This window comes from Chaetodon trifascialis, chromosome 2, assembly GCF_039877785.1.
Source record: "Chaetodon trifascialis isolate fChaTrf1 chromosome 2, fChaTrf1.hap1, whole genome shotgun sequence".
Classification (NCBI taxonomy): domain Eukaryota; kingdom Metazoa; phylum Chordata; class Actinopteri; order Chaetodontiformes; family Chaetodontidae; genus Chaetodon; species Chaetodon trifascialis.
This window is the reverse complement of record NC_092057.1, coordinates 1332806-1353955: the sequence shown is the minus strand read 5'-3', so window position 1 is coordinate 1353955 and position 21150 is coordinate 1332806. Positions and strand designations below refer to the sequence as shown.

The window sequence follows — 21150 nt, the reverse complement described above, 5'->3', positions numbered from 1 at the left end:
TGGTTTTCCTCTGTCAGGTCACCAAGGAGAGTCTCCATACGCAAACGTTTAATGGTGGTGTGAAGTGTGCACAGGGCCAAACATTTCTGGTGCGTGTGAAACAGCAGAAACCAGAGCAGCGTCAGAATGTCACAGAACCCGTTTGGCTCTTTTCCTGCTGGTGGCCGGCAGCACGTGAGAAAACTCACAGAAAGGAGGACAAACTGTTTCTCATAGTTGATCTTTGTGGCAGTCGGTGGAGGCGTCTTACAGGATGATAACGGTAAGAGCAGGCACATTATTTTCAGACTCTGAGGACAAACACGGGCAACGCGACCTTCTGACGGTCGACAGGATATTTGCTGTGTGTGCACATTTTTGTGTGTTTTAGCTGTTCAGTTAGACTTCCACTTTCTGAGGTTTAAAATCAGGTTAATTAAGAACTGTGGAGTTTGTAAAAACACCTTTTTGCTGTCTTTACTTCCACTATTTTTTATTTGTTCTTAAACATCCACTCTGTCAGTCTCTGATCGTCTCGTTGGCTTACTGCTCTCAGATTTGGCACAATTGTTGTGCAGTTTTGTGGTATTTTATTTTCATCAGTGCAGATTAAATGTCTTTAAGGACATCTTGCCTAACAGCAGGCAAGTTTAATCAGCTTTGTTTTCAGTGTTTTGGCGACACAATAATTTGAAACAGAATCCAGTCTAGTCATCCTCTGACTGGAAGCCAGCAAAGGCCGCACCCACTGAGCATTTAGCACTGAATTTAAACTATTTAAAGGATTTCAATAATGTCGTTGAAATACATTAGTCATAAATTAGTTTTTTAGACTTTCTCAGACATTTAGTCATTCTCTGAATTTGGCTTATTCTTGATATTTGATGAATATGCAAACTTTAGAGCCCCTAAAACTCCAAATGTTAACGAGGGTGTTTCAAACCCCATAAATGACTAAACAGATTCAAATCCTCTTGGTGTTTCCTTGCTTCTGTACTTCTGTTGTGAAAAACTGGCCTCCAGAACAATCTCTGCATTCACGCTGATCACCTTTCTTCCTCCTGCAGTGTTATGGGCGGCTCCTCCTCTAAAAGAACCTTTTTCTGGCAAAAGAAGAAGAAGTCGCCCATGAGCAGAGCCTGGAGGAAGCTGAGGAGGGCGCTACCCGATACGAAACGCAAGAGGAAGAGTATCCCATCACTGGATAAACTGAAGCTGGACAACCTGAAGAGGGAAATGCATTCCCAGAAGAGATTCTCACTGCCAACGGTCAAGAAAGAGCCGATTTCGCTGAAAAGACTCTCTCTTGGTAACGTGAGGAAGGAGGGCTGGGGAAAGAGGGGGAGCAGATAAAGAGATTTTCTAAAAACCTCAGAGAGGGCTCAGCACTTCATGAGAGGTCGTCTCCGGCTCCGCGAAGCTGGAAAATCAGACTGAAAGATGGAGCAAAGGTGTCTGAACAGGGGACAGGGAGACCCGGTCGTCCACGACCAACAGGGTCCACAGAAGACAGATCGTTCAGAGACGTCAGTAAACACGCCAAGGAGACTCCCAGAGAAATGAATATTTAAAGCCTTTAATGACGTCACCGTCAGTGACTGCGGCAGGTTATCATGGCTGAAAACACAGGAAACCAAACCACAGCGTGGGTCATATCAGCTTTACTTAACATGAACATAAAGCAGCTGCAGCGTTTTCCCCCTAAAACTTCAGATCGCTCATCGCACACTTGCCCTGTTTGCTCAGTCATGCTTGGCTGAAAGGTTCATTAAAAAAATATGTAAACATTTCTGGATATTATTCTGCTGAAAAACAAAGCTTGATTTCCCTTTAAGGTGTTTTTTTTTTTTGAGTTGCCTCTGATGCCAAATCTGCTAATGTGCACCAGCTACTGTACATAACATCTACAGCTACAATGTGATCATAAATAAAGTTTTATATCACAATTTACAAATGAATATTATGTGTCACTGCAGCACAGACGACAAAACATTGCAGCTAAAAGCTTGAGGAAGGACCAGCTCACGCCGACTGTGGAGGACTGCAGAACAGCTGTTTGTGAGCTGCAGACCGCAGCAGATGTTCCTCAGCGACGCTGCATTAAGGCACAAACAGGATCTCCTCCATTAAAGTCAGCGTTCCCTTTGATATTCATGAGAAAAGAATCTAGACAAGAAAAATGTGCACTGTGACACGCACATCAGGACATTCGTGTCTAAACTTCAAACATCCTGCATCTAAAACTTTCTGACAATCTCAGCAAAACCAAGAACCGAGACGACGAGGTCGTGCTCCTGCGAGGAGAAAACATGGAGAGAGGTACGAGAAGACTTCAAAACAGGGTTATAAATTCTAACCGAGGCTTTATTAACCTTAATGAATCATTTATTTATGCTTTTAGGTCAGTAAAGAGCCGTTTATCAGGATAACTGTCGAGCTGCCAGATTGCCTCTTCATTAAGAATTGAGCCAAGAAAGATCGAGAGCATAAAGTTTGTGTGCTGGCTTCAGTCAGGCCTATGAAACATCTCTTTACATTACACGTGCAGTAAATCCCTGACGAAGGGTCTTTCAGTGCAATAATCCATCTGGTCTGCAGTTTAGCTTGTTTATAACCATAAAATAATCCAAGACATAACATCCATGCCAATTCTGATACTAACAGTTAGTATAAGTGAGCTGTACTGCTGGCAATTAGTATATAAAAAGTACAAAACTAGACTTTCAAGCAGGTACAATGAGGTATAAAGAGCGACCGAGGGGAACCAGGACGTGGCTGAACGGGCTTAGACGGGAGGTCGGACCTTCGAGTGGAAAGCCACAGCTGGAAAAATTAAGTTGTTCTGAAAGGGGTTTTGGTTTGGAGTTTTGGAAGTGTCCAAAACATCCATATGAGCGGAACTCATACATGAGTTTAATGATTGATCAATAAGACTGGAAAATCAACCAGGAACAAATCCATTAATTACAATTTACAACCCTTTGAAAAGTCCAGTACAGAGAGCTACTGGTTTCCTCATCAGATTCATCAGATTCCCAGTGGTTACACGCATGCACACACGCACGCACGCACGCACGCACGCACGCACGCACGCACGCAGGTGCCAGTTTATTAGGTACACTGAGCTCAAACTAAGGCATGCTCACACAGCAGTCCTGCAGCAAATCCTTCACAAACCGTTTCAGAGACGTGTTGATTGGACCTTCTGATGGTTTTGGAGGATGTTGCTGGTGCTGTTGCTGAACGGTGTTTCTATTATTTTGTTCAGCTCGTTTAGCTCATGAGGGCAGGTGAAAAAACAGTAACGACTCTTTTAACTGCACCATGCAAAACATTTCAACAGCAGCACGAACTACACCCACTACAACCTTCATGAAGGGAGGACGGCTGCATCGGACTGCAGCAGCTTCAGCTTGGTGCTCCTGATAAACCCACATGCACAGAAACCATCAAGATGTCACTGAAGCCATTTGCAGCAACAGATTCTACTTATAGAACTCAGCGGTGCTCAACAGTGCGCGTATTTCTGCTCGGCGACACAGATTCAGTCATTTCCTCCGCACTGCCAGCAGCTGTGAGCGTCACTTCTTCTACCGCCATCTGTTAAGGAGAAACTTGCGGTTCATTTATGTCTCAACAGGAAATGAGTTGTCCGATGTGCCCCCATGTTGTTTAAATGGCCCAGTAATGGACGCTTCGCCTCCTCATGTCTGCTGAAAGTCGATGATGGGGGGGCAAATGAACCACTTGTTTCCCTTTGAATTAGCAGACGCTGCATGTCCAGCATCACGTTGGCCGAGTGATATATGAGCTTAATCAATTCTTCTTTGCCCCACGCACACACAGAGCAGGCGGGAAAACAAACAGTTTTGACCTGGACAACATCCTGCTGGCTGAGGAAGAACAGCTCTCAGCTTGTTTTTGTGGAGATACGCAGAGCCGTAGATTTCAGTGTTTCTGAACGAGCGTTGAAAGTTTCCCGTTGTTTGAGTTAATTCCATTTCTCCGAGGAGACGGGGTGGTCTTCTGAGCCTTCGTGGATGAGAGGGGTCCCGTTGCTCCTCTCCAGCGGCTCGGCGGTACGAGACTTACAGTTCTACAGACAGAGGTGGAGAGACAGATAAGAGCATGAGGCCAGAGTTGAAGTGAGGTGAGGATCCGGGGGGCGGGGGGTGAGGAATGGGGATGAGGTGAAGCAGAAAGAAACAGGAAGTGGAAAAGGAAGAAGAGAAAACGGGTTAGTCATGTCCAAACTAGCAAACAGAGCGAAACGAGCGGAGAGAAAAGATATGAAAACCACGTTTATCCCCGAAACCTTTTCCACACGGTCTGACACGATTCCAGATGTTAGTTTCACAGAGAAGCCGTCAGGCTGCAAAGCGGACACAGCAGGCGGACAGACGCCACCAAACAAACCACAGCTGTACACAGACGTCTGCATTTATTCATATTAGCCGTTTATTCATATGAACGGAAACAAGGTTTGTACAAAAATAGACCCTAAATAAAATGAAACTGTTTCTGAGCTGTCAAAACGACACCATCAGTTAGCCTGTAATAATAATAATATGAAAATCAGCATCAACACACAGAATATAGTCTGAGTATACGGTTATCCCTTTAATAGCTTCCGGTAATGCATTCCCTTTAAGAGTACTTAGAATTAATGACTTACTGTTACCCATAAATGTCTAACTTCCCTTTAATTGCGTGTGTCACTGCATATTTTACTATCAACACACAGCAAATGCAAATTTGTCCCAGCCGGCTCTCTCCCGCCTCCCCTCTAATCCTAATGTCCAAAATACGCAAAGCAACATTTTTGTGAATCAGTGTAGACGTTCACATGCACGGAAGACCGCACACCCATGACTGCACTTCCTGTTAGCGGGCTGCGTGTGCGGGTGTGTGTGGGTGTGTGTGTGAGAGAGAGAATGATAGAGTGAAACATGTCCAACATACACACATGCCAGAGTAACAAGTCAGAGGAAATGTGGCGAGGAGCATGACCCGCTCCAACCACAAGCACACATCTGGACTGGTTTAAGACTGTACGACACGAGCGCACACACTGACACACACACACACACACACACACACACACACACACACACACACACACACACACACACACACACACACACACACACACACACACACACACACACACACACACACACACACACACACGTTAACAAACAGCACAGAGAACACAGGAATGCTGCGCTTCCTATAAACGAGTGACGATAGCGTAAGACAACAGGGTAACTCCAGCAAAGGAAACCTGCATGCAGCACGACGCCGTGTGACCGTTTAAGCCTCGTTTCATGAGACGTGAGCTCGATCGAGGTCGCTGGTTGAAGCTTTGCGAAAGTTTGTCTTGTGGAAAGTTTGACTTCCTGCCTGGTTTAATGTACAAATGAATTGAATTAGATTTGTGTTGTAATTAGAACAAAAACAAGTTACAAAAGAGTTTGCGCATCAATCGGAGCGCCATTTACTTCCATTCTCTCAGGTTCTGCGTTCAGCACAGCGCGAATGAGAGTCATTCAGCTTCAGCATGAACTACACTGAATGAGTGACAGTCCTTTCAGAAGTGACTCATCACTCGATCAGGAGGAAAAGTTTCTGATTTGTGTCGCGACGTCTTTTGGACGATGCTTTGCATGGACATGGACGTGTCTTCTATTTTAAACTTTATACAGTAATATTTTACCTTTTCTTTACATACTTAATTGAAAATTTGTACAAAGGATCTAAATTAAAGGAGAGTAAATGTATTTGATACAAGTAAGTGCCTCTTATTTGAGTATATAATTCATAATGTAATAAGAAATGTGCCTTTCCATGTGTTCACTTTATGTCATCTCATGTGTATAGTGTTGATATGAAATGACCTCAGGATGTGAGATTTTGGTCATATCCCGGCGGGGATTATCTGACATGTTATATTTAACCACACGGCTGCAGCTCTGTCGTTTCTTTGTCTTTACGTCTGTATTAAGTGCTAAGACGCCTCGACCGCGTCTGTCCTCTCTGCAGGCAGACTCGGTGGACAGTGGACAGTTTTCATTTGAAACCATGTAAATGATCTGATGACGGCTGAAACTGAAAGAACGCTCTGGTTCGTTCGAGTGTGCGGACTCTCTGTTCTCTCTGGATCAACGTTCGTACAAACGTTGCCTTTTCATGTGATAATGTCTACTCGCCCTGACGCTGACATTTATTCTGACTGAGGAACTGAAAGACGGCAGTGCAGACAGTAGCCAACAGATAAGAAAGCCTGATAAGGAGTGGAGGCAGTATCAGATAATAAATGCCAGGCGTCCGACACGGCGCAGATGTCAGTGCACTTTAAGGCTGCTTTTGTTGTGCAGGTTGACTTCAGGCTCACTGTGCTGAATGTGGTGGCTCTCTGGCAAAGAGGGGGCGTCTTCTTTTGTTCAGCATGCACTTCTAGAAGTTCTACTGTGCATTTTTTAAGCAGCACAGAGCTCGACAACGTGTGTTCATACCGTAAGCAGCCACCGCGCAACTGCCATATATAACCACCAGTCAGCACAGCGATGCTGCAGCACAATAGAGTTAATTAAACACAGAGGTCACGTACACACACACACAGCACCGACAAAGCAGAGGCGCTAGTTTATATTTGGTCGAAGCAGCGACCACGAAAGACACACAAAAGGCTTAAATTTAACGACTTCTACGTTTTGCTACGCTTAACTACAGTACACAAACCAATCACTTCCAAACAATACATCAGCACGTTTGCATCTAAAGACCAATCTGACCTCAGTGACCTTACATACATTATAATGAGGTGCAATCCCTTCTGATAAGCAATGCTCAGCGTTTTTAATGTGCAGTGATGTGTGAACCGTTCAAAGTGTGTTTAAGCCTATTTATAACTGAAGTTTATGCCAATGCGGATCCAAATTTTGTTTTGCGTTTTTCCGGCCACTGCCACGAGGGATAAATGAGGTGCTCCACTGAGCATGAAAAGCTCAACAAAAAAAAAAGAAAGAAAGAAATGGAAACGAGTGTCACATCCTGCTCTCTTTAAAGCTGCAGTAAGCGGTCGTTTTGTCCACTTGGGGGCAGCAGAAACAAGCTGTGAATAAAACACTGACATAGTCACTTTTTAAGCTGACATTTAAGTCCAATATTTACTCTCTTTTAGCTCTCAATCAACTCCTGAGGGAGCTAGCTGCTAACGGCTGGGGGGGGGGGGGTAATTCTCTGTAGGTTCATCACGTCGAGCGACACCTTTGACATGGCACATTGTTCTCAGGTTCATTTGAAATGCTACTTTAAAAACATGGATCTTCTTTAAATCTAACTGCACCTGGTTGTTTTCACTTTTCTTTAGTTCTTGTCAAGTCTGCAAAGTTGTCAGTTTGTCATTGTGAGTGTGGTTGTTATGACTGTACTGTATGTCTCAGTGTGGTCTCGGGGGTTGATCTTTACGTCCTCAGTGCGAGTGGTTGTTTTGTTTGTGATTGCTGTCGTCGGCTCCGTTGCTTTCAGACAGTACCTCGTGCTCCAGGGTGCTAAAGTGAACTCCAGAGCTGCCCTTCTTTTTGCTGCCCCGCCGGCACAGGCAGCACAGGATCTCCTTGAAGGTCTTCTTCATGTCCTTGTCCCTGAAGGAGTAGATGATGGGATTGACGAAGGAGTTGCACTCGGCCAGCACCAGGCAGTACTTCTCGTAGCGCAGCACCTGACACTTGTCACAGCCCAGACCGTCGAGCAGCAGCACCACCAGGCCGGGCGTCCAGCAGATCACAAAACAGCCTGTCGGGGGAGGAGAGGGAGATCAAGGGTACATAAGGTCATTAGAAGACCTGTAATAACACTGGACATCAGCAAGAAGCCACAGATAAGAAAAGGAGTTACTGAGAGGAAAGAAAAAGAACAGAGTTGTAAAGAATGTGAAGACGAAGGGGGCAGCAACGGGCGAAAGGGAATGTACTGTAAATTCCTCTGTAGACAATGTGTGTGTCTGCGCGTGCGCGCACACACACACACACACACACACACACACACACACACACACACACACACACACACACACACACACACACATATACACACACACACACACACACACACACACACACACACACACACACACACACAGATACATAACATGTCAGCATGTGGACTGGGTTTAGTCTGTATGATCAGATTTCATTATCATAATACTCGATTAGGCAGCTCAGGAATTCATCATGCGCACACATCTGCAGCACCTTCGGCACTAATATGTGCACACGTACGCGCTGCAGGCAGAAATGTGAAAACGATGTGGAAACACACACTCGCACATACAACGCGCGAGGCATTCCTCAGCCCCTGGCATCAACCTTTTCAGTCCCAACGACTCAATGCTGAAGCTCAAACCTGAATGCAAAACCACATCTTCAAATAGCCATTTGGAGACGTGAGAGAACAGCCGAGATGACACAAAAGAGGCCCACTCTCGAGGTCAAAGCTCAAGTTAGTCCTCACAAACATACGAGCGTAAGCCCGCACAGCACACACACTCTGTGCTGTCATGTGGGCTGTTTTCTGTCACAGTGACTGAACTATGCAGCTCCCTGTCAGGGCATGCTCAGGGTTTTCCTTCGGCCTCCTCGCATGCCAGAGGTGCTGCGTCCTGGCTGCTGAGCGACCGGGAGAGAGACGAGTAACAGTTTTAAAACTTTGAGGAATTTAATCCAAGGTTCAAAATGCGAGAGCAGGAGCAGGGGAGTCTGGGAAAGAGAGCAGAGGAGCGAGGGAGGGGGCACAAAACAAGGAGGAATCGCCGGGAGAGGAGTTAAAGTGTGTGTGTTGGGGGGAGTAAAGTCTGGTTTAACTTGTACAGACAAGCTGAGAGAGGAGCCTGCATGCCGGCCTGTGTGTGCAAGCATACGTTTGAGAGGCTGCCGGTGTTTGTCGTTTCATACGGTGAAGATTCGGCCGAGCGCTTCCCTGAAAACGGCCTGTGCCTCTTTGAGTCATATGTTCGCGTGGTTCAGGCCGAAAAACAATCTCCAATCTGCTTCTCACCACAAGTGACGAAATGTACGAATAAAATGAATGAAACTGGTTATTTCACAGGAGTGATTTCAGCGTTTCCTCTGCGGGTTTAAAGTTCTTGCGTCTTCTCTGAAAAAAGGAAGAAATCGGACGGATTTATTAGCGGCGTCTCTGTGGAAATATGTGATCAAACCACAGCTGCACAGACCTGAAGAGGCTCCGACTTCATGAATAAAGACGCTTCCCTCTAACTTTATGTTTGTTGGGGGCTTATTTTATCACAAACATTTACTATTACAGGGAAACACTTAAGATCTGGTGCTTGAAGGTGAATCATTTTCACGTTCTACTCATTTATTTGCAAAGGAGGAAACACCAAACTGTTTCCTGCTGCAAGGAGACCAAGAAAGACCACAGTTTACAGTAAACAAGGCCTCTTACGATGACACTGCACACCACAACGCCTTATTGACAGGCAACAGAGCTGAGGACCAAAGCTTTGTTAGTAAAGTGAGGACAGACTGTGCGATGCTTTGGTGTCTTCAGGGACAGAAAGCAAAAAGTGGGGGAGACATTAAACTGACGAGCAGCATGACCACGATTAACTGTGACAAAATACCTTATTAAATACACCTGTGCACAAAACTCTCAGCGGATCTTTGATTCATTATGTGCAGTGGGTATCAAACAAAAAATCATTTAAAAATTAAGTAAAATAGGCTTTTCATCAAAATGAGTGATATTATAGACCGATGAGGACGGTGAGGTGCAGCTGAAAGCTCCAGAAACGCCGGCCTTGAGTACTTTTTGGTCAAACTACTGTTTCTAAGCTCAATAATGAACTTTCAAGCTGATAAACATCCAGAAATGTACTTGTCGTCCTATCAGCATGATGTTTGTGTGTATGCACTGAGGTATTAGCAAACTCTTGTGTTGTTTCTTGTATTTGCTCTTAAAGTCGTCACTGTTTTCGTCTCCGTTCTGATGCAAAGTGTGTCCACACAGAAGGCCTTCAGTCCTGAGCCAGCGCTTCGCCCAGAGGCAGTTTCTACAGCTGTGACTCACTCTCTCTGTCCGAGGGACAGGGGGCACTCCTGCTTGAAACTGCAAGGTGGGGCTGTGCTGACTCACTTTTCTCTGTTATAAATGAATTCAAATGACACAAGCACTCGCTCAGCTGTTTGTACCTGCAGCAGATTACAGGGTCAGGATTTGAAGTTTTTGGGTTACTCATGTGTCTAAGCAGCGTGTGTGTGCTTCCTCACCCAGGATCATGGAGACGGTCATCATCAGGCTGAACACCGTCTCCCTGTGTCTCATCTGGGTGGTGTGCTGCGACATCTGCTTGCTCTTGTGCCTCACGTAGACAAAGATGCGGGTGTAGACGGCCACCATGACGGAGAAGGTCAGCAGGTTGAGAACGGCCCAGAACACCAGGTAGCTGCGGCTGTACATCGGCGCCATGGTGGAGCAGTTTTCCAGGTCGCACAGGCAGTGCCAGCCCATGGTGGGAATCAGGCCCATGATGATGGCCACCAGCCAGATGAACAGCATGAGGATGAAAACACGCCGGGTGCTCATCTTGCTGTGCAGCTGCATGGTGAAGATGGTTTGGTGGCGCTCCACGGCCACGGCCAGGAGGTTGAGGACCGAAGCCGTCAGGCTGGTGTCGATCAGCCCCTGTCGCACAAACCACTGGTACTTAGACAGCTTAATGGTCCAGGGACCAGTATGAAACATCAAGTGGAGGTAGGAGACACCTGGGAAGAGGAAAGCCAGAGTTTAACAATGGAGAATTCTTTAAAAGAGCTACAGGATAATACGCATGATTACATAATGTGATGTCTTCAAGGACTAGTTTGTCTTTAAAGATCGACCAAGACTGCGACCATCTGTCTGTTTCAGGTCTTTGCGTGCAATATGAGGGCATGAATAGAGAAAAAAGGCTATATGCTCAAGTGACGCATGCAGTGAAATCTGAAGATGGACGGACCGTCTAACTGAACTTTTATATTTATCGTTTGCATTTACAAGGTCACCGATTTCACTGTTTAAGTTTCATTTTCAAATGTCCCGCTCACTTTGCATTAGCATGCACACAGTCACAACGCTTCAAAGTGACAATGTTATATGAGGATATCATATTGACTTAGGAAAATACATAAAAATGAAAAGTCGTAAACACTGGGCCAACCAGTCTGCAGTAAGGAGCCTTCAACATTAAACGGTGTTTCCCTGCTTATGAGAAAAGCCCATCATGACAGTCAAAGCACTCACAGCCACCGTTCTGTAAGCCTGCCCATTGGAGGCGTCTTGTCATGCATCACTGCAGATTTACCAGCAGAGATGCATCCGAATGCCCCGCTGTGCCATTTCCCAGCATCTACACTCATCAAGCCTCAATAAAAGCAGCATGTGTTGCCCAGATGTGACGCTAGCTGTCTGTGTTGCACTTTCAACATCAAATATCTAAACTAAGATGAGGATGAACTCACAAAGCGCATGAAGAAATTCAGAAACATCCATGTTTTCATCACTGTGGTTAAACTGCAAAAAATGTCCCTAAAAAGAAGACAGGAAGTAAAACACTGGTACCTGAGAAGAGGTCTGCCAGAGCCAGGTTACCCAACAGGTAGTAGATGGGAAAGTGAAAGCGCCGGTTTTTCAAAATGGCGGCTATGACCAAAAGGTTGGAAAAGATGACGATGAAGCAGACCGACATGCCCAGAGTGACGATCACATAGTCCCGACGGCGCCAGTGGTCGCTGATGTTCTTGCCACTCGCCTCGTAGAAGAACTTGACGGTGCGGTTGAAGTAGCAGCCCTCGGTGGTGTCGGTCAGGGTGTCCATGGTGAGGTTTCCGCTGGGCTTGTGGGATCAGAGACGAGTTGGAGAGGACGGAGAGGAGGGCGGCGTTGCAGACAGGAAGCAGAGGAGAAGGTCTAGGACGCCATTCAGACTCGCCCTCTCAGCTGGGTTGGAGATCTGCATGCCATCAGCTGGACAGGTGAGGACTGGAGGGATCCAGTTTGAGGTCTGAGGCCTACGCTGGTCTTCAGTCTGTGGAACGATTAAATGTTATTTAGAGACAAAAACACAGCAACTATGCAAGACCTCATTCCAAAATGTGCTGAAGCTGCACAATGACCTACATTTATTGAACTAACATGAGCTGGGATTGATCCAAGATGATCTAAAATCCATATCAGGTGTCAGGATTGACGTAATTCACCTATCAGATATCAGACGGGCGTCGCCGATCCAGACTTCATAGTCCATAGCTTATAGTTCACTGATGTGACAGGGTTTTTCATAGTACAGATATTTATTTATTCTACAGTCTGTTTCATTTTTATTTCAAATATTAGCTTTGAAAACCAAACTTTATGCATAACGCAATATCTGCCAAATGTACTGTGTGACTCTGTGTGACAACATTATCTAACCAGAAGAATAAGCAGCCAATCAGCTCACAGTCGAGTTCAGAGCAGTCACACAAGTTAATTAACCAGCGCATACATGAACCACGTGGCTACATGGCTGAAGTCATTATCACAGTACTATTAAGGATTAGGACCGTCCTCTTTGATCAAATTCTAACTCATGTCAGCTTTTTCTCTATAACCCAAAATCAGCCTCAGTCTCATTTCTCAAAGGAGAAACTAACACATGAATTCATATTTCTAACTGTTAGTTTCATGACAACAATACACAATTATCACCCAGCACTTTCAGCAAACAACCCAGAACATGTCCGTTTCTGGAAAGTCCTCCTCCACTCAAAAACAAGCTTTGCTTAATGTCGCTTCACTTGTTTGACTTTCACTCTGCAGGATGACGTATGTGCAGTTTGACACCTGAAGCTGTTTTCACATTCATCTCCTGCAGCGAGGAGGGAACTCTGCAGTGACGTGGAGACATATTGTGTCCAACAGTTAAACCCTGAAACATTTTCCTTATTGTGTCTGACGTCACAGAGGCTTCAGTGTGCGACGCTGACTTGCATGTTCTGTGAGTAAAATAAGGTGAAGCATCATCTGTTCCAGGATTAAACTGAGTGAACTTTGCAGACCCCTGCAGGATGTTATGCATCCCAAAGGCCTGAATACACACAAGGATCAACTTTAAACCAACCAGGCTTAAATGAGTAAACAAACAGCAAACGCAGCCGCCAAACTTTCGTTTTTTTTGCAGTTATTTTGTTAAATATGAGGAAAAGTGCGTTCTGTGTTTATTCAAAAAGCAAAAATGTATTGGTGTATAACGCGAGGAGAATCTTGATAAGCAGCAGCAGCAGTTATTTGCATCGTCATACGACTGCCGCTGCGCTCAAAGACCAACGATCCATGCGAGCCGACAAGTCACGACACGAACATGAGGCGTTACGACTGAGATGCTGTAATTAAAACCAACCACGGCTCAGGAAGAACTCAGCCTTCACTTGAAGACACGCATCAGAGTGTGGCCAACAACAATGTGCTTTAATCCTCTATTTAGGGTAAACCTGTACGCGCCACATGGTGCGTCCTGAGTCAACAACACGCCTTCGTACACTCTCCGTTCTCCTGTGAAAGCCAGCGCAGCACGACGACACGCACTGCGCCGTCGACTCCAAGTTCAACTCTCCCAACAATGGAAACAGCAGAGCAGCTCCCTGCAGCAGAGACACACCTCACAATTACACAATCCAGCTATGTAACTCAATCTCAATCCAAACATGCACACACACACACACACACACACACACACACACACACACACACACACACACACACACACACACACACACACACACACACACACACACACACACACACACACACACACACACACACACACACACACACAGGGAGCCTCAGTGACCCACTCTCCTACCAAGGGTGTGGAGAGAGACGCCAAATCCGAAAGAGAAAAATGTGGAGAGACTGAGAACTTCAGAGGCTTGAGAATGAGATGATGGGTGAGACGGCATGCAAGAAAAGGTTTTGATCAAGGAAACAATGGAAAACAGCTGAGAGGAGTGAAAAGCAAAAGAATGTGAGGGGACCAAAAGTCAACGCAAGAACAAGCCTCGAGTGTACAGGAATGTAATTTGTGGTGGGGGTGTGCGTGATTAGTCAACCAGTCGGTTAAACGCTGCTTCACGCTGCAGCGCTGCTACTGAGAAGTTAAACCAGCAAGGTGAGACAAAGGAGGTCACCTCATGAAACCAGTGTGGTTTGACAGCGCTTAGATTAGAAAATGAAAATGAAGTTGTGCGCTGGCAGCAAACTTCAGTGGCACTGAAAATAGGGATGGGAATGGTAGCTCAGTTCCTTGGAATCGTTTGCCTGCCTGGTTAACGATTCTGCTTATCGATTCCGCCTGTTTGCACATGTGCGATAACGTCACGCACGCTGCTTTGTTTTGGTTTAGAAAGTAGGCGATATGGCGTCGAGGCAGAAACGCTCCAAAGTATGGCTATATTTCACACGAAAAGATGGCACCATGGCCATGTACAACACGTGCAAAGTTTCCATTTCTTCAAAGGGGGGAAATACCTCCTACATGCTAAAACATTTGTCCACACAGCATGCAGTTCATTTGCAGGAATGTCACGTGTTTGATGCGCTACTTAGCGACGCTTGTGAATACACCAGGGCGTCATCTGTTCTTAGTGCTGAAGGTAATGTTGAACTCTTACATGCCGTGTCTGTTGTGTTAAGGTTAGCGTCATTTCACTGTGTAAACTGCTTTCACCATATGAATCATCTCCGTGTCCTTCCATCAAATTTAGATGAAGATGACTGCCAGAGTCAGGCTGCCTCAGAGGCTGCAGCACCTCTATCCACTCCTTTCACTGAGGCAGGGAAGAGGAAAATGACCGAGACGAGGATAAAGGAATGTCACAGAGCAGTCACTAGATTTGTGGTGAAATATTTGCACCTTTTTGACACTGCAGATGCCCCTGAATTTTGTTAGGTTAATTTGTTGCATTTTATCTGGCATATCTGTTCAAATGAAAATCAGAAATTTGAGCTCTGTCAGAGTTGCATGTTGTTATTTAAACCAGTGTAGTTCTGCTCCATTCATTCCTACTCTGAGAAGTAGCTCACCTACTTTTTAGGTTTGTTCTGACGTTACGTCACACATCATTTGTGCAAACTGTATATGTTTTATTTTCTCTGCAGAGATGAAAATATAAAAGACAGTTAACACAAACAAACCCATTTGTACTCTTTTATTTCCTCACCCAATGAGAATCGATAAAAGAATTGATAAGGAATCGGACCGATAAGCAAAATCGATAATGGAATCGGAATTGTTAAATTCTTCCCATCCCTAATTTAAAATGGGATGTGGTGAATCAATAGGTCAGAATATACACGCTCCATAATGTGCCACTGTTACGCTGATGATGCACTGATATACCTCTCATTTCAACAACATGATGGCATTCCTGTTTATCCAACGTCAAGGACCGGACGGCGGTTAGCTCCAACAGTTTAATAGATATTTGTTCCAGAACATCTCAAAATGCAGACACAGTCCTCCTGTGCTTCACTTACTGCCAATGTTAAAGAATGATAAAGAACCTTTTCAAGACATAAATTCATTTATTTATAACTCCCACTCCTTTATGAAGTAAATCCAGGCGGTCCAGTCGTACTTCACTGTTCGCCCTCCGATCAGCTGATTTGGTGGTTCTGTGGTTCAGATGGAGAACCGAAGGCATGTTTTCGGTTACGGTTCCTCAGCGTTGGAACAGTTCCCCTCAGAGTGAGATGGGCAGACTCCACTGACGCTTTTAGACGTCCCCTTAACGCTTTACAAGACGGCCAACACATCGCAATGTATTCCTTTTCCATGATCGCATCGGTTTCACGTGTTTAGTTTAACTTTTAATCATTACTTATTTAAGCTGTGCTTTTTTGCATTTTTATATGCACTTCCACACATTTTGCACTTCTGTTTTAAATGCGAGACTTTCTCTGCTTTACATGAGATCATTACAAATCTGCCTTCTATAAGATCGTCTCTTTTATTTGCTTCTTATTGATTTATATTCGGTGATTTCCCTTCCCTTAAATGTCACCTGCTTCGACTTCATTTCTTTTATCCACATTTCACTTATTTATGTATGAACTTAATAGTTTTATTTGCCACTTGTACTTGCACCTGTTTATGTATGGACCCAGTGATGACAGGACGTGAGAGACGCCTTTTGTTGGTTTGTGTGAAGCCGTCAATCAAACACTCTTCCTACAGTTGACCTTCAACCTCCGACCCTCCAGATCAAAGTCGCTCAGTTTCCTACCTACAACAACACACCTGTGACCTCTCAGTTTGCCTGTCAAGCTGTTCTTGTGTCTCTGTGACCGTTGCGGTCTTGTGTTTCACTACCAGCTTAAGGAGATATCACACACAAGAACTCCAACATTTATGCTGACTTTCATTCACTTGAACATTTTCATGCTGCAAATCTTAAAAACATGCAGATGATCTCAAAGGGAACACACACAGGAAGTGCAAAGTGCCCGTCAAACCCTCGCATCCGTTGTCTTCTCTGAAAGTCCTCACCCCACAACATTGTGTTCAGCCACCAGTCGAATGTTGACAATAGCTGTGTTTCAGTGTGTAACCGGAGCCTAAAACACAGCCTTTGATCGTCTGTTTCCTGTGCACTTTGCAAACAGTCAAAGCAGCTGCAAAGCACTCAGGTGAATTTGAATCTGTAACGTCTGCGCCAGGTCACAGGTTTCAGCAGTAAACCAGTTTCAGAAAAATGTTGTCATGTACATTTGAATTCTACCATATTATCTAAAAAAACCCAAAAAACTTTGTCTTTGTTGAAAAACCTTCTGTTTTTGGTCCTTTGAAGGTCCACTGTTCGGGGGGGTCTATTGGGAGGACTGTAATATAACGTTCAAAGTTATGTTTTTATGAGTGTAAAATCACCAGAAAATAAGAACTGTTGTGCTTTCGTTACCTTTAAACAAGCTCTTTATCTACAGAGGGAGGGGGTCCTCTGCCATGGAGTCCACTGCACCACCATGTTTCTACAGTAGCCCAGAACAGACAAACAAACAGTAAATCTAGAGAGCGCCTGTCGTGTTATTTGCGAGTTTCGGGGCCACCCTAGGTTCTCCTGCACACTTAGAGAGGGAGGGGTGAAGTGAGGGGGTGTTCAGTTGGATGCAGTCTGCTACCTCACCACAAGATGCCTACGCACGACCTTTAAGGGCCGCTGACAAACATAATGCTGTATCAGGTGACCTCTTGAAATTGGGGTATTTTCTGCTGACAGATGCAGAGTTTTCAAAGACTGAAAATACTCAGTAATCAATTCTCGATACTCGGCTTGGTGCAATAACAACATGTCCAACTGATAATTCTTCTCACAGATTATGCAGCTGCAGGTTCAGTACATGTGCAGCCGCAATCACAGGATGTGTAACCACCAGAAACAAATCAGCAGTGCAGAATCCTGAATGAAACCCTGCTCTCATCACACCTGTTTCCAGAAGCAAGCAGCTGTTTGCCCCAAAAACCAACTGCAGACTATGGTGGCCCATAAGGACACATGCACTGCAAAAGTTCAAAACATTTCCATCCTGCATATTCAAAACACAGACGGACGCCCAAAACAAATACATCAATGAAAATGTGCTAGAGAAAAAACCAAGCCAACACAAACACATTAAAAGCAACACGCTGCAGATACAGAAAGGATGCAAAGCCGACAACACACAGAGCAAGCACACAATACTACCTGCACAGCAGACAAAGTTAGCGCCTGGTTAATGAACAATGGAAACAGAAGCTCAATACTTTTCTTGCTGGTGGAGACGAGAACGGAGAGGGAGAGTGAGTGAGTGATTATTGTGATTATTAAAATAATCACAATAATTAGGATTATTGTTAAAAAATCATACAGTTTCCAGACAAACGACACGAAAAATGCCAAAGCTGCTTAAAAGAGCAGCAGCTTTCTTACCAACAGCCAGACGACATGATTCATACCACTCATGCCTGTGCAGCAAACATGCGGCTACAGCCAGCAACCTGTTAGCTTAGCTTAGCTTAGCATAAAGGCTAAAAACAGGAGGAAAGAGCTAGCCTGGTGCAGGACAGGTTGCCATCGCCTAGCAACCAGCCGAGACTCCAGGAAGTTCCTGGTTGTGATTAATCAATAGTTCAGCACATAAGCACCCGTAATGGCGACTCGATGCTGCTGCGCTTCTGTTTTTGAATTAATTAAACAAATCACATTTGACACAGCCAGGCTAGTTGTCCCCCCCACGCCCAGTCTTAATGCTAAGCTAAGCTGCTGGGTGCAGCCTTAAATTTAGCTTACAGAAACAGCTGATTAAAACTTCGGGCACATCCCTAAACTTGACCTCGCTGAGGATCCCGTCCCAAAGAAACTGACAAAGCGTTTGCCTCCCTGATCTGTCACCGAGCTCACGGCGCTGCCTTCACTCTGTGTGGCTGCATTTGCATGACTGTGTGTTTTCATGCATCATGCTGCATGTCTGTGTTCGCGCGTGAATGGACTGGGCTGAATCAGTAAACACCAGTTTGAATGCAAACCGGTCATTACCAGAGCAGCCACACCCGAGTCCCTGCTCCTCCTCTCACTCTGTGGAAGCTGGCTGAAGTTAACGTGCCGAGGCTTCACTTTCTGAGAGGGAGAGACAAAAACCAATACTGCAGCGGAGCGCCAGGGACTGTTCGTCACCTCTGATTCCACGTGAAAACAGAGATTCTGCTCATCTCCTCAGGAGCACTCCCTCTGGGCGCGTTTGTTTTAATTACCTGCCTCTTCCAAAGTGCATCCGTCCAGCTGTGCAGCATGGACACAGCCGGTGGGACTGACCAGGTGTCATCTGCACAATGATCACCGTTAGCCACCTAATCACACAGACGCACGCACACACACTTCCTGTCTAACCACACAAGGACATCAGTGTGGTCCATCTACAGGAAGAGCACCAAACGCCACAGAGAGAACTACACAATGTGTTTCACTGCTGTGCATCTGAACTAGTTTCAGCAGGGGCTGCTTTAAATGAATTACCTCGTCTGAAATCCTGAAGCTGCCGTCTGCATTTCAGCTTTGTGTATTTAAATCTCAGAATTTCACTACAGCCGCCTGAGAGTACCTCTGTGTGTAGAAAGTCTGCAGAAAACACACTAAACAACAACCTCATCGGTCAGAATGAGACCTTCAATGCAGGTGGTTTCCCTGAAGTGGTCGAGATGAGACAGAGTTACAAACAGGCTGCAGTAATGTCACTGTTTTCCGTCGCTGACGCACGGGAAACTATCCTAACAGCATCTTTCTCCTCTTTGACTGTTCACTTTGAAACTTCACGAACAGCAGCTGAGCTGCCTCACATCGTCTGCAGACAAGCTGATCATCAGTTCATCAAGTCATTTATCGAAACAAAATCCCCAAAGTTCTCCAGTTCCTGCTTCTCCTGTCTGACGGTTTATGGCTTCACCTCATTTTAAATCACTGTCAGTTGAAGAGATTCAGCTTCTGGACTGTTTGGACATTTTAGAAGACGTCTCCGTCAGTTCTGGGAACTTAATGATCGTTCACATTGATTTTTTGGTGTTTTTTCTACATAAAAACATCTTTCATTGAACAAAAGAAGCCGAAGTTTTCCATCTTGAATGTTGTTCAAATGCATCAGAACTTTTCCCTGAATAAAATCACCTGATTAAGGACAAAACAACCAACATGAACAATCTGACCAACAGTTTTTATAATACTGATACTGATACTCAGCTCCATGAGGGATATAAGTTTAATGGATTAATCTGATCATTTTACTCATTTATTAAGCACAACTGCAAAACATTTGCTGGTTTCAGATTGTCAAAGCGAGGATTCGTTTCCGTTCTGTTTTCTGAAGCAGTAAACTGAACATCTTTGGATTTTAGCCTGGTGGTGTGACAAAAAGTAGCTTTTTTTCTGCATTTTCTTACATTTTATAGACTCAACATGACAAAAATCACTCGCTGCAGCCCCGCAGAGATTTTTCTGAGTCACCATCAATGCAAATGAAGGTGGAAAACATTTGAATTTATTGTCCAACACAGCAGCACCGATATTTACTGCCTCCCAAGCTGCCTGAAGGTTGAGTTAACACTCGGTGACAGTGTCAACAGAGCCTGACGAGCTGCGCTGCATGCCAGGATTTCCTGCAGGAGAAGAGCAAACAGCTGCACTGATGTTCTCACCTGTCCGTCCTGTTTGGAAGCAGGTGACAGGAGATTTATTCTTTTCTGTTTGCCATTTCTGATATGAGGTTACAACAGGACAGGAGACACCGGACGCGCAGAGGATGTCCAGGCTCTGAGGAGCTCCAGGCTGCCTCCACACGGCGCGGGGGGAAGCCCGGCCGCCCGACAGAGGAACAATGAGAAGATCAAACACACTTCAGCCCGTCTCTGCTCCGACACGTCCAACTCACGGCCCACCTGAGGCGCTTCACGCACAAACAAAGAGAAACAAAGCGCAGGGAGAGACGTCGGAACTCACCTTTTCTCGCGTCTGCGAACTCGTTTATCAAGTAAATCCAGAAGCAGAGTCCGCGTCGTGTTGAGAACAATGTGCCGTCACGGGCCTACCTGAGGTCACGTCCTGCGTCACTTTCTACGCCCTCTGAGCTCAAGGTGGGCAAAGATCAGGAGCAATTACTCTTTTCTCCGTCTCTACTGAGGCGCCATTCCAGCTCTTTTTTCCTTTTAATCCCAGAAAACTCAAACTTGCTGGACAGTCTCCGTCACCTGCGTCTACTCTCCCCTTCGCTTCCGGTGGCTCGAGCGCTTGTTACCTGTGCGCAGTGATCCGCGCGGTGAGGAGCAGAAAGGGTGCGGTGCGGTGAGGTGCGGCGTTCCGCTGCTGCTGCCGCGTCTCTCTGACAAAGGAGCGGCCTGGACGCTGCGTCCGCTAACCTGAGCGCCCGGGACCCGCCCCCGCTGCCCCCCTGTTGGCTGACGAGGAGGCAGAGCAGCCAATCACAGAGGAGCTGAGAGGATGGGCAGGGATAGTTTTCAGGCGGGCTTATATGATTTTGGCAGCGGTGGGAGGTAAATTATTGATGGCCAGGGTTGGCTGGAGGTCAGGGCTGCGCTTCCCGGTATGCTGC

The 21150-nt window shown here is 45.6% G+C and overlaps 1 protein-coding gene across 3 annotated transcripts; it reads right to left on the bottom strand.

Annotated features, from left to right (window-relative positions):
- Positions 1 to 3835: 3835 nt before the first annotated feature.
- On the bottom strand, positions 3836 to 20888 carry lpar2b (lysophosphatidic acid receptor 2b). 3 transcript variants are annotated; one of them, XM_070983349.1, is made up of 5 exons: positions 20836 to 20888; positions 11602 to 12067; positions 10272 to 10766; positions 7517 to 7776; positions 3836 to 4075 (listed from the first exon to the last, which is right to left on the bottom strand). In XM_070983349.1, exons 2-5 carry the CDS (start codon positions 11855 to 11857, stop codon positions 3971 to 3973), a joined length of 1116 nt encoding a protein of 371 aa, XP_070839450.1. In that variant the 5' UTR covers positions 11858 to 12067; positions 20836 to 20888; the 3' UTR covers positions 3836 to 3970. The 3 variants fall into 3 exon arrangements, with proteins under 3 accessions (XP_070839450.1, XP_070839458.1, XP_070839466.1); XM_070983357.1 differs by lacking the exon at positions 20836 to 20888 and adding an exon at positions 20541 to 20699; XM_070983365.1 differs by lacking the exon at positions 3836 to 4075 and having other exon boundaries at positions 7393 to 7776.
- Between the last annotated feature and the right edge of the window lie 262 nt (positions 20889 to 21150).

Bases quoted from the DNA above. Each gene is read 5' to 3' on its own strand.
- lpar2b (XM_070983349.1), bottom strand. From the start codon at position 11,857: ATGGACACCCTGACCGACACCACCGAGGGCTGCTACTTCAACCGCACC. The intron at 7,777-10,271 runs GTGAGGAAGCAC...CTCCCCCGACAG, and splicing joins GACCGTCTCCATGATCCTGG to GCTGTTTTGTGATCTGCTGG. The intron at 4,076-7,516 runs GTACTGTCTGAA...CTCTGTCTGTAG, and splicing joins TTAGCACCCTGGAGCACGAG to AACTGTAAGTCTCGTACCGC.